At 46.0% G+C, this 13,694-nt stretch overlaps 1 protein-coding gene across 2 annotated transcripts in view; it reads left to right on the top strand.

Annotated features, from left to right (window-relative positions):
* The window catches only part of Ddc (dopa decarboxylase), an 87,272-nt gene that overhangs the window by 67,926 nt on the left and 5,652 nt on the right, over positions 1–13,694 (top strand). For both annotated transcript variants that reach the window (XM_037208972.1, XM_028882965.2), the window contains exons 10-12: positions 4,721–4,797; positions 8,951–8,970; positions 11,768–11,866. In XM_037208972.1, coding sequence (XP_037064867.1) covers positions 4,721–4,797; positions 8,951–8,970; positions 11,768–11,866 — 196 coding nt within the window. The remainder of the gene's footprint in view (positions 1–4,720; positions 4,798–8,950; positions 8,971–11,767; positions 11,867–13,694) is intronic.

The raw sequence follows: 13,694 nt of genomic DNA on the forward strand, positions 1-13,694 counted from the left end.
TTGTGGCTTGTGGTGAGACAGCATATCATGGAGAAAACACATGGGTGCAGAAACTGCTTGCTCCACAACCAGCCAAGACACCCAAGAGATGGGAAGGACCAGGTTCCTATGATTTCTTTAAAGAGCACAGCTTGACATTGGAAGATTTCCAACTAGGCCTCCTCTCTGGGAGGCTCTATCAACTCCAAATATTGCCACAGGTTGGGGACCAGGCTCTTCTGGGCCTTTGGAGGTCCGTTTATCCAAACCATCACAGGTGTGCTCTAATGAAATACCTCAGGCTCACTAGATTACTAACAGAAATTTATTCCGCACAATTGTGGAGGTTGAAAGTCTAAGATTAAGGCCACCCGTGGTAGACTCAGTATGTCAGATTAGGGTGCATTTCCTCACAAATGATTCCTTCTTAATATGTCCACATGGAAGGGGTGAGAGAGTTGTCTAGGATCTTTTATAAGAGGTATTCAGTAATTCCATTAATTAAAATTACACCACTGTGACCTAATAACCTTGAAGTCTCTTGACGACTCCTAATTACCTCAAGATTCAGATTCAACATTCAGATAGCCGCTAAAGGAAAATTCATAGTTTAAATACAGCTGCATTTTAATCTGTGCATTATGAAATTAAAACAAGAACAAAATTATTTTATACTCTAGTGCTCTTAGCCACGGAGTGCCAGGAAATAAAATAATAACTGGTGTAAGTTTAAAAAAAAAAAAAAACTAGATCAAGTAGCCGGTGACCGTACATAAAATGTGGGTAATGGCGGCGGCTTCAGTGTCTGTGATTAAGAGGCTGTCAGGGAAATGCTTGGGGAAAGACATTTGGGTGGGGAGTGTCCAGAGGGCCTGGGAGCTGACAAGAGCAGGAAAAAGTGCCCAGGACCCCATGAATTGGCTCTTTCATTCACTGATAGATTATTTATGATAGGGAGGTCAGGAGAAGGCCCTTTGGGGAAGTGACATTTGACCAGACCTCTGAATAGGGAAAGAACAGGCAGAGTGAAAGAGTGTGTGCAAAGGCCCTGAGGTAGGACGCACAATGCCTAGCTCAGATTTGGCTGGGTTATCTTGTGGGGAGATGGCTTTGCGTTTGTTTCAAATAAGCTACTACATTTTTAAAAACGGGTGGTTGGATAGACGACATGTGTTTCTTTTCAAAATGTCATTCTCACAGTTAGGGTGGGTGAGAGCTGAGGTGCCCTGGGCAGGGCACAAGCTTCCAGGTTCCACACAGCCCTACTAGCCAGCGACCCCCGTCAAGCATGAGGCTCCCAGAAAAGCAAGATTCACAGTTGCTCACAGCAGACCTTGTCTCGAGGAAGGGCCGTGACAAGTTAGGTGCCGACGACAGATTTTTGCCGAGAAGCAGCACACATCTGCGTTCTCAGGCTGCACGGACAGAATTTCTCTCCTCTTCTCTGGCCCTTGCGGCAAGTGACAAAGGGCTGGCCACAAACACCCCCATGCCAGACGTTCACTGCAAATAAGGGTGCTTTGAATAAGAATTTTACCTTCTGAGCATGGGAGCTTATTTCTGCAGCACTTCACAGCTTATGTGGGCCTCTCAATAGCTCTGCGGGTTAGGAATTGCCTCCCTGTTTTACAGGCAAGGAAGCCAGAGCTTAAGGCTTAATCCAGAAATACGTGGAGGCATGCACCTACGGTCTCAGCTCCTCCTCAGGAAGTTGAGATAAGAGATTTACTTTAGGCCTGGAGTTTGAAACCAGCTTGTGCAACAAACCAGATTCCTTCAGAAAGGGAGATAGAGAGATAGGTAGCGAGAGCTGGGGGCGGTGGGGAGGGGGTTGTTTTTCTCTTGTGAAAGGGCACATAGTGATCTGTATCAGGGCTGGGGGGACTGGTGTCTTCAAACGCAGGGCCCAGTCAAGAGTAAGGCAGAATCCTGCACTTCGTGGCATGCCCTCTAAGAGCAGACACAGGAAACAGCACGTATTTCACAGACCCAGGCGGAGATGTGCACGGGGAGCCGAGTGGGGCCATTCATCATGTGCACAGAAGAAGCTGAAGAAAGGGGCTGTGTTTTGGTGAAGGGGGGCCAGACTTAGGCATCCATTCTGTTTCAACTTTCGTTCAAACAGTTATTGACTGTGTTTTCTCTCCGGGCACTACAAAAGGCCCTGAGTTTTAGCCCAGAAAGTACAGCCTAAAGGCAAAAGGTCACTAGCTAGACATAACATCCCCATCCTGTCTTTCTCTGCCCAGCTGCCTTCACCGAGGGGTTCTGTGGAGCATGCTGGGGGTGGGGGGTCCCTCTGAGTGTTTGCAGAGGGCTCCAGGGGAAGATGGCGCCTTGTAAGGTGGTGACAGAGAGCTACTCGGATGATGAAATCCGAGAACTTTTTCAATGGTCTTTTGCACTGTCCTGAACATCTATCTGCTAAATAGAAAGAAATCTTTTGCTAGCCCCAATATCATGGCAGTAATGTGATCTGCCCTGTCAAAATAGAGCACAGGCGGTCAGGAGACCTGTAAACACACACCAGAGTTCTGAGGTGGCTGACCCTCAGACCCTGCAAAATGTGACACAGGTCAGCAGTCCCAAGTTAATCATTTTTTATAGATATGTTTTAAGATTTGACTAAAACAAGAAACAAATGTAGTTCAGTTTGGGGTGGGTTTTTTTTTTCTTCTTTGTGCTCTGTTTGCAGTCTTTAAAACAGGAGTGTCTCTCTTTTGTTTAATGAGATTTCGCCAACAGCTTGCCCAGAAGGTAACATAAACACTCTGGTTGACGTCTTTAAATATTGAAATGGACAGGAAAATGGAGGCCTCATCACAGGCACAGTAAACACGTTTCTTAATGAATTCATTATTTTGTTCGTATGCTTTTTACCAGTTCACTGGGTACTTTGACTCCTTCATATGGAAGAAAGTATGAGATGATCTGTTCAGACTTTAACATCCCTTTCAGATCACAGCTGCAGAGAGGACCAGCAAAGTCAGATATTTGGTCACTATTCTGTCTCGTTAGAGAAGGGATCTTGGAAAGAAGAATAAAAATTAAAGAAGGGCTGGAACGTAGCTCAGTGTCAGCTCCTCCCGTCAGTTTGCTGGAGGGCCTGGATTCATTCCCCAGCGCTATAAATGAGGAAGTAAAGAAAGCCCTGCCGATCAGTGGTGGTAGACAGTAAAATAGTTGCAAATACTTCAGAGATGTTAAAAACTGAGAGAGAGGAATATGATCAGGTCATGTCGAGAGCGTCCTCAACTCCACATACGCTCCCACAAAAACTTTTTTCCCCCCAAAACGGACTTAAATATAAATAGAAAACTCGTACATTATGTCTGTAAAACAGTCAAATCCGTTCCTTCTGCAGTCTGTCGGGGGAGGTGTCAGTCCAAGCACAAATGTGGTTCATAGGGAACAGCAGGCTTCTCTTATGCCATCAAGTTAGTTTCAGCTTCATTCCAAAAACAGGTGAGAAGCCCAGAAAGAAAAACACAGGATAACCCCACAGACTCAAAAGTTTGAATTCTACGTCAGACACCGTAAAACACAGTGATGCTTAACAAAATAGTTTAGTGGACCAGAATGTGTGTATTCCAGATATGTGTGTGTTAGAACGCTAGAAGGTTTAAAAATGTCGTTTTTCATGTTCAAGAAAAAAACGAGAAACGGAGTTTTTTCTATCAGGTTCAGAAAACACATTAGGTAAAATATAATACTTCTGCAGGACAAAACCAAAGTCATGTGCCACTATGCCCGGCTCTAAGTTTTGTTTTTTTTTTTTTTTTTTAAAAGACTAATTTATTTTTCGCTTATTTATTTATTTATTTTATTTATTTATTTGGTGTGTGTGTCCAGCACAAGGCCTCTTAGTAGAAAGTAACCAGCCCCATCAATTATCACAAATGCAAATAAAGATCACGGTGATGAGCTAGTAGTGTGGCGATCTGTGTTAGAGCTCTTGCTCAGAATGAACGAGGCCCTGCAGTGGATCACCAGTAGCAGAAATGCAAAAAAAACAACAACAACAACAAAAAAAAAAAAAAAACCAAGAGCTGAAATTAACACACAGAAAGCCACAGTGAAAAGCTACCGATGGTTGGAAGTCAAAGGTTCCATACAAAATGTGAAACCACGGAAGCCCGTAGAGTGTAGGGCCCAGTGTGAGTGCTGACTGTCCAGCAAGGTGTGCTCCCTAAGTTGTCAGGGTCTGAGCCCTGGCAGCTCTTACAAGCTAGATTTGCCTACCTCCTCTCAATGTACCAATTAAGAGGCATAATAATGATAAATAGAAAAAAAGAAAAAGAAAAGAAAGAAGACTTCTTCAGTGCGGCCACAGTGGGAAGGGAAACAAATGAAGAGGCCCAGCGAGCGACACTTTCATCCACATTTTAAACTGGGTGCGGACATGGAAATCAGATTTAACTAAAGAGCAAGGGATATGCATAACTAAGCAGTCCTGGTCAATGTGTGGTCTAGCCCATCATTACCCTGGCTCCACTGTCTCCTGCAAAAGTGGCCTGACAAGTCCTCAGAACTGGGTAAAACCTGTTTCTGGGAGACAAGTTACCCTCTGGCTGGCCCTGGCTTCCAGCCTTTTCCTTTTCCCCAGCATGAGATTCCTGGGGAAATTCCAATCGGGTTTTCTTAATAGTCTGATAGCCAAAGGGAGGGTGCAAATGTCTCTTTAGGCTATCTTTATTCCCCCTGGGATTTAGAAGCCTTATCTTTTGTTCTCTCCTATCAGGGTGAAAAAAAGAACCGACTTAACAGGAGCTTTTAAAATGGACCCTGTTTATCTGAAGCACAGTCACCAGGACTCAGGTGAGCAGGCCTATCCACTTCTGCTGTTTGCCCAGGGTTTTGTTTTTTTTTTTGAGGGCTGCATCGGCAGTTTTACCAATTACCAATTACCCTCCTGTGCTGTGCTGGCTGAGTGGAGGGCAGTGGCTGGATTTCTCTAGCAGAGGCTCCTTTTTACCCCCGAAGCTTCAAGAGCCTGAGTTACACAAGGTGGGAACAAGGGCAGAAGCTCAGGACAGGTCCAGGCACATTTTCCAAGACTGAAAACACTTATAATACTGACCCTGCTGATGTCTTTCTGAAAAGGGTTTCCACAACGTCCATCAATACCATGAAGAAGGGAAAAAAAAAGGAAGAAAGAAAGCTGGGTAGAGAAGGAAAACACAAAGAAAAACTTAGGTAGGGCTGCTGCACTAATGCACACTTCTGCGTTCGGTGGTCGATCTGTGTTCTGTGCCTGGCGCTGATGGAATGATAGTTAAGGAGACTCAGTGTCTGCACAGACTGATGAGGAAGAGGACAAGTATGCAGTGAGACCCGTAGTGTGAGCCTGCACACAGACGTCTCTCAGAAGCCATAGCAGGAAGCCCACAGTTCCAGGGGTGGCCTCTAATTTATCCACGTCCTTTCCAGAGACCACGGCAGAAAGCAGACACAATGAGGTGTTTGAGCCACGATGACTGTATAAGTGAGCCTCCTGTTAGGACCATGAGATGCCTGAGGCACTTAACTCGTATTTCTAGAGGCTCAATCCGAGGTGGGGCAGCCCCATAGATTTGGGCCTTTGTTGAGAGAAGCAGATCATGGCAGGAGCGCGTAGTTGTTGTGTGATATTTTGATCACATTCTGACGCTCTCCAGACTGCCCGATCAAATCTGCTTTGAATCAGAGGGCAGAGCTAGCAACTAGCTGACCAAAATTAACCATATGGATTTTGGAGGACTGAGGACAGAAAGAGAGACACCGAAAGTAGTACGGTGGGGCTTAGAGAGAGCCTGGGGCCTTTTGGATGGAAGAACGAGAGAGAGAGAGAGAGAGAGAGAGAGAGAGAGAGAGAGAGAGAGATCTGATCACTTCTCCACAGCTTCTCTGATTATTCAGTTTCTTACCCCAATATCTAACTCTTGAGTTTTTATTATTAAAGAGTAATCAGATAAACACATCATATAGTAAAACAAGTACTCACATTGTGGCATATTCATAAGGCAGAGGTGGGGAGGAGAGGGGGAGAAAGGGAAGAGAAAACTGGTGGGCCATCATAATTTATTTTGAATGCACATCCCCAGTGATCTAAGAGCATCCCAATAGGCCCCATCTCTTAAGGCTCCAAATTATCTCCCAAAGGCACCACTGCAGACCAGGATCTACTGGAATTACAGCAGGGCCTATAGTACTGACAGAGCTTTCTCTGGGACAAAGAGATGGGGGGCAGGGACGGGGGTGGTGGTGGTGGGGTGGTGGATTCTGCCAGTGCTTCATCAAGCCCTGGTATATGCAGTTGAATTTTTACAAAACATAAAGTACTACATTCTATGTGCCTATTATCCTTTGTAGGCCACAGCACCCGATACAAAATCATGAGTCAGTGTAGGCTTGGGTCTGAGGGGCACCAAGAGAGTGGAATTCCAGATTTCCCTGACAAGTAGTTCTACTCGACTGTGTTGCCATGGACGATGACCTCATATGTCTGATTGTCTTGCCTCTACGCCCCCTAGAGTTTGGATTACAGAAATGTGCCACCACACCCAGTTTATGATTTTGGGGATCAAATCCAGGCTTTCCTGCATGCTAGGTAAACGCTCTACCAACTGAGCCTGTATCTGTAGCCTGAGATTTTTATGTAACAGAAAATGCCTACTTCTGCTGATAAAAGGGGGTGGGGTGGGGATGATGGCTCTAATGAAGAAGGCTTTTCAGATATAATCTGTGTTGATAAAGACCTATTTTGCAAAGTGGAAAAAAGCCGATGCTGAACTAGATTTCCTAACTCAACCTTCCTAATGCAAATATGTCTGTATTAATCACTTTTTTGTTAGTGATAAAATAAAATATCACAGACAAAAGAAACTAGAAGAGAAAAGGTTTAATTTTGGCTTACAGTTCCAGTGGGATTAGAGTCTATGATGGTGAGAAAAAGGCATGATCACAGGCAAGGCTCAACAGAAACTGGAAGCTAGCTGGTCACATTTTCATCCATACAGGAAGCAGAGAGAGTGAGAGCAGGAAGTGGGGCAAAGCTATAAACCCTCAAAGCCCACCCCCCAGTGATGTTACTCCCTCCAGCAAGGAAAGCTCTACCTCCAAAGATTTTTTTTGAAACAGGGTTTCTCAGTGTAGTTTTGGTGCCTGTCCTGGATCTTGCTCTATAGACCAGGCTGGCCTTGAACTCACAGAGATCCACCTGGCTCTGCCTCCCGAGTACTGGGATTAAAGGCGTGTGCCATCACAGTGGCCCAGAAGTTCTATAATCCCTCCAAACGCCACCACCAGATGGGGACCAAGTGTTCAAATATATGAGCCCATGGGAGGCATTTGCCATTTAAACTACAAATGTCAATATATTGTATTTCTCACAGTTATAAGCATTGCCTAATTTTATTGCTTTAATGTTCCATTTAAAAACTGCCCACACCAAATTAAATTATGAGGGTTTAAAGATGTAGTAGATATGTAAGACACATTAATTAGTCCACAATGTGTATACAGCCGTAGTGGGCCGTTGCTTCTGCTAGCACTAAGCGACTGTACAAGGAGCTCAGGTGTTGAGGCCAGTCCTCACTCATCCCCAGTGAAACAGACTCACAACGAGGCAGATTTCCACTCCTGTTCTCCTCTAGCTCCAGAAGTGACCATGTCTAAATCCTTCTCCTCCAAGCCCCCGGTTGTACCCTCTCGCCGTGTCTCCTGCAAGGGGGAAATGTTCTAATTCTGTGCAGTCCACACGGCAGCCACTAACCCACGGCGGGTGGATGACACTTGATGGATGACTCATCTGGCAGAACTACCTTTTCAATTTCCTCTGGTTTCACACAACAACTTATTAAAGTGGCTGAATGCAGCCGGTGCTGCTCTATCAGATGGCTCAGACATACACACTCAAAGGAGGAAATGTCATCCATTCATTTTCACTTATGAGTCATGTAGTTATTACCAGGTACCTTGGGCCTTTGTGAGTCACTATCAGGTTATTTTTGACACCACGCCACTGCCATCGGGTTTGTTGAAGAGCTCCGTTGCTGGCAAGGGGTTCCAAAGAAAAGGTCAGAGTGTGGGATGGGAGTTGAGGACCCTGTATAAACTGCAAGCTCTGTCTCAGAGTTATTCAAAAGATAGGCCGAGACTGTTACGCATATCCCCAACACTGCCACTTTGATCCTAGTTGAAAAAAGACCTAGACTTTCCTGAGGCCAGATGGAAGTCAAGTAACGACTTTAGATGCCCTGTAAATAGAATGTGTACCCTCCTGGGCAGTGCATGTTGGGTATATTAGAAATGACCATGCTGCTGTGGCTGTTGCTTCAGGGATCCTTACAAGCTGTAGCATGCTTTGCCTGGCTTGTGTTCATGGAAGAGATTTCTAAGGTGCCTGACTCCCTGTTTGTGCCCAACTGCACAGCATCTCAGCACTCTCCCCTAGTCTCTTTGTCCAGGACACTCTAGAAACTGGTTTGTGACTCCTCACTTGGCCTTCTTCTTCACACTGTCCTGGGAACTAGGGCTCTAGGCACCAGAATGCAAAACAGCCTTTTCATAACCACTGTGGGGACACTGAGTCCAGGATGAGGAGCTTGACTCAGAGTGTATTCATAGAGCCGCTGTTCTGTGCCAGATGCCAGCCAACATCCTTGAACATGGGGATGAAAACTGCGCCCTCCAATCCCCCCCAACCCCGTGTGTGTGCACGCGTGCGCGCACAAACACACACACACACAGTGCTTATTATTTGAATCATTCTCGGTATCACCAGCGCCATTAATAATTCAGCCTTCCAAATGTGTCCTGGGCATCCTGCTCTCAGGGACTTGCCTTGAATCTGTTACCTTGAATGAGCCACAAAAAAAGCATAGCCCTAGCCAGTCCTTGGGTAGTTTCATGTCTGCCCCGGAAGACATCATTTATAACATCTCTCTCTCTAATGGCCTTTCTTTGTCTGTTTTTTTTTTTTTTTCTCCAGGACTCATCACTGACTACAGGGTAAGTAGGTGGTTTTGTCCATTGTAATCCTAAGTGAACAAAGTACCAGGGCCTTCCTACTGGACTAGCTGCTGCCCCCACCTCCGGAGCAGGCGTCCACAAGAGGCACATTCTGAATGTGCTCTAGGAGACATATTAGGTGGCTTGGCAGACAACTGCCCTGCCACGTCCCTCAGAGGTCCCAGTTTAGAAGACACAGCCCCAGCTGCCTTCTAGGACAGGTGGAAGGAGATTTGAGACCAGCTCCTGCAAGGGTCTGTCTCCCCAGGGCCTGTGTCCCTCCTTTTTGCCTTCTATGGGGTTTTGAGGGCAGCATCCTAAGGAGTGCTAGAGCAAAGGCAGAGAAGAGCTGGATTCTTGGACAGGAGATTGTCGTCTTGGCAGCCTTTCCTCGACTCGCTTTACTTCTTTCTCCTTTTTTTTTTATTTGCCACAAATGTTTTCTGGATTTTGAAAACACCAGGTTGTCCCAGCTTTACTCTGGAAAGGAATTTGGAACCGCAAGTAATGCTGGGAGGCTTCTTCCAAGAATAGAAGCCAAGCGGGCCGGGAACATGAAGGGGCCCACTGCATCTGCTGCCGCTTTGACTCAAGAAATGACCCGGCTCATTTGCTGGGTGGGGAGGAGGCGGGTGTGCATGGTGAGCCCAGGACATTATCAAAGAGTCTTGTCCGAAGTAGTGTGTCTAAATTCTTGGGGCAGTATGTCAGCCGCTGATAATAAGGTAGCAGGATTACCTCTCAGACATAGAGTACCCTTCCTGTTTCTGGCGACAGCTGCAGGCTGTCACCAGGGACTCTTCATTACAGCTCCCCCAGGGCAGAGTTCCAGGGAAGCTTGTACCACGGGGAAAAGCCAGGACATGTATAGACATGGGTACAGCCAGGAGAACAATTCCTCATCTCATTTAACTTTGTATACACCATTTCTATTTAGGATCCAACTTACCTTTTAGAAAGCACCACTTACAGGGATCATGTGAGAATAATATTAAAAAATAGCTTGAGGATAAGATCACTCACAGTCTCCTCATCCTGACATTGCTGCTGTAAGCTTTGGATTTGTATTGCCTTCATTGTGGTCCGATGCTAGATGTTTGAGAAAGCGTTCACAATCTTCGTTAACCAGAGGTTGGCGAGTCTGTCTGTAAGCCATTGTCAGTAGGGCCTCCATTAACATAAGTGACCTTGGCATGGGGTCAGATCTCCCTTTCCCCACAAATGATGCTTACACTGTGCAGAGGCAAAATTTAAAGGAGAATAAAACCCACAAATTTCGCACATCCTGTGGCCTCATTGTCCCGTTTTTTATCTTATGCACATGGTAATTGTATGCCTACTGCACAGCAAGTCAGGAAAGCCAGAAGCCTTCGTAGAGAAGCGGTGGCGCTTCACGCTTTCATCCCAGCACTTGGGAGGCAGAAGCAGGCAGATCTCTGTGAGCTCTCAGCCAGCCTGGTCCACAGAGTGAGTTCCAGGGCAGTCAGAAGCTACACAGAGAAATCCGGTCTGGAAAAACAAAAACAAAACAAAGAGAAAACCCAAAAAAGAAAGAAAAAAAATTCAATAGTAAGAAATTAAAATACAGAATAAAATCAGATAGGGGGGTGCATACTTTAATCCCAGCACTGAGGAGGCAGGGGTGAGAAGATCTCTGTGAGTTTGAGGCCAATTTAGCCTACCAAGTGAGTTCATGCCAGTTGGGGCTACATGAAACTGTCAAAAAAAAAAAAAAAAAAAAAAAAAAACCAAACAAAAGGAATTATATCATAGGCATACATGTGTAGGAAAAAAAAAACGGCATATGTTAAGTTTGGTGTTGTCCCAAATTTCATCCATCCACAGGGGAGAGATTTTGTTACTCACCTCCTGGTTAAGGGAGGCACAATTGCATTTAAAAAATAATCTTTATTTTCCGAGAAACTAATTCTTACTAACTCAGGCTAACTCTTATTATTTCTGTCTCTGGTGGCAGACAGCAGTGGAGTTTAGGGTGCTCTTCCCAACTGTGGAACACCGTCTCATGCCCAGGGAAGGAAAGGAGCCCAGGGACTCCACAAGAAGCGAAGGGCTCCCCTCCCCCAGCCTGCCCTTTATAAGCTCAAGTAGAGAATTTCAAAGAAAGCCAGGAAGTAGTGCAAGGCCAGTCCTCCCGACTGGCCTGCGTCTCATCCCTGTCCTGTCCTACGTGCTTTTATTGCTTTTCCAACCATCATCCATCACCATCAAGAAGAATGTGAGGAGCCAGTGTGAACAGCTAGTCAGCTGACCGTCTGGGAGAGTGAGGAGAAGCAGGGGAAGGCTTCTTTGGTGAAAGGGTATGGGGGTCACCCCGGAGGTCAGCGAGACAAAGGAGCTGATACTGTTTCAGAGCACACTTTCAGTGCATCCAGGCGGAGAAAGGCAGGCACACAAGGGGCTCAGCACCCTCGCGCTCTGCCCGGATGACCCCCTGGCCCCGTGGAAGCTCCCTCGGGAAGGACCACATCTTTTCTTATTTCTTACTCTAGTCCCTCCTCTGTGTGCTGTGTGCTCAGCCTGTCCTGGGAAACTCATAAACATCTGTGCCTCCCAATCAGTGCCTCTTCTGTCCTCTTCTCCACAGGATGTGAAGACAGCTTCTGGCTCTCCTCTCCCCAACTCACACACAAGTTCTTTGCTCTCCCCGGCTGGAAAATAAGCGTTCTGTAGGAAAATGGCTGCTTCCAGAAGAAACTGGTCAGCTGAGAAGTTGAAAAGGAAGGAGCCTGGCTGTTAACATGCTTCTCACTGACGTATTCTTTATATTTTCTTTCAGCACTGGCAGATTCCCCTGGGGCGGAGATTTCGCTCTTTGAAAATGTGGTTTGTTTTCAGAATGTATGGAGTCAGGGGCCTGCAGGCGTACATCCGCAAGGTGACTGCCTTCTTTGTTTATCTGAGTAAAACTGTAATAGTCTTAGCAGACTCAGAAATGAATTCAAGTGTCTTAGTGAGCAAACACCGTCCTCACAATGGGGACGTTCTGAGAAATACATCATGAGGCCCTTCCATAAACACGAGGACATCAGAATTTTTATATACAAGCTGAGATAGACAGTTTCCTAGCAGGCACAGGCCTTTGGGGATAGAGGAATATATGGTCTGCTGTTGTCTGTAACAGCATCTTGAGCATAATTTTGGAATCAGGGTGTAGTGAGCAACACCAATAGTGAGAACATATTGGTTTTTCTCCCCCTGCCCCACCAAAACAAAACAAAACAACAACAAAAAAAAAAGACAAAACAAACAAACAAAAAACACAAAAAGCCACAGTAAGAGAACCTTTGAGTTGGTTGGCATAGATACCATTTAGTCCCCTCTGTCTCTAGGAGGCTTACTGGGCTGTATGTAACTTCTGTTTCAACAAGCCATGCAGATCACTGCAATGTGCACTCAACTACTTTGTGGAACCACTGATTGGTTCCAAGTCCTACTACCCTACTTTTTTTTTCAACAGCCAGGGAAGCTGAGGCCTGACCATGAGCCAGGACTTGTCCACCCATTTAGCCAGATGCCGAGGGCCCGCTGACTTCAGCCGAGCCCTTTCTAAGCCACAGCACCATCTTGATGAGGCAAGCATGCCTGTGGTTTCCAGCCTGTGGTGGTGACAGCTTTCCCCTTAAGTCCCAGTACCCACTGCATCACCAGATGTGCAGCCAAAGGCAGGGCCTGAATGTCTCCAGGCTCCTCTTCTGTGACAAGGATGCAGAAAAGCAAAAGCGTTTGTTTCCAGAGTATCTGTCACGTGTCACGCGCAGCACGCTGGCATCTGTCCTGATCACAGACCTGTTGTAAGGACATGTATGCAGACATCAAGCATTGTGAGAAGCTACACAGGAGAAAGAGCTAGAAACCGAGGGGTGTGTGTAGATTTCTAGGATAGTCCCTGATCCAATTGCAAAAGGAAAAAAAAAAATGAGGGTGAGTCAACTTGGTGTAATAAGAAAAGATCCCAGAGTGGTTTATCAGTCGAAGGTGATGATGACTTTCAGTTCAGGACAACTCACTGAGATTAGGCTGTGCCAGGTTAAAAACACACCACACCTCTTTCTGGAAAGGCCTCAATCCTGTCCTAACAAAAGACTGTAGGAACGGTCAAAGCGCGTGTTCTTAGGCCTGAGCTCATCGAAGAGAGTTTTTCATCCTGAATCTTTGGTGCCCCCTGGTGGGCTGACTAGAGGCAATTGCTTCTACGGTGCTTCAGTCCCAACAAGCCTGTGTCCTTCGGCTCCTCTTAAGCGGCTACCCTGTGGCAGCCAGTGCTGGGTGCCAGCAGGTTTCAATTAGCTACGTGTGTACATGGACAGTGATTGAGTGTGTTCTCTGCAGATCATATGTGGTTTTAATCAACTTTTGAGTTCTGTAAACATCTAGAGATCAAATAAGCTCAAGCGTTCAACATGAGCACAAAACTTTATTTTATTTCTTATTTTGGAGATAAGGTCTCACTGTGTAGCCTTGGTTGGTCTGCAGCTCAGTATGTAGACCAGGTTGGCCTCAGACTCATAGAGGTCTGCCTACCTCAGTTTCCTAGGTGCTGGGATTAAAGGCATGCACCAATATGCCAGAGAGCACAAAGTTCTTGAATACAGCAGGTTGGAGTGCTTCCTACCTATCTGTTGCAATCAGAAAGTGATGTTCCAGTCTTAGGCAGCTGCTGTGAATCCCATCTGAGCCAAGGCATGACCATAAGGCCTTGGTTA

This window comes from Peromyscus leucopus, chromosome 10 (assembly GCF_004664715.2).
Source record: "Peromyscus leucopus breed LL Stock chromosome 10, UCI_PerLeu_2.1, whole genome shotgun sequence".
Taxonomy (NCBI): Eukaryota; Metazoa; Chordata; class Mammalia; order Rodentia; family Cricetidae; genus Peromyscus; species Peromyscus leucopus.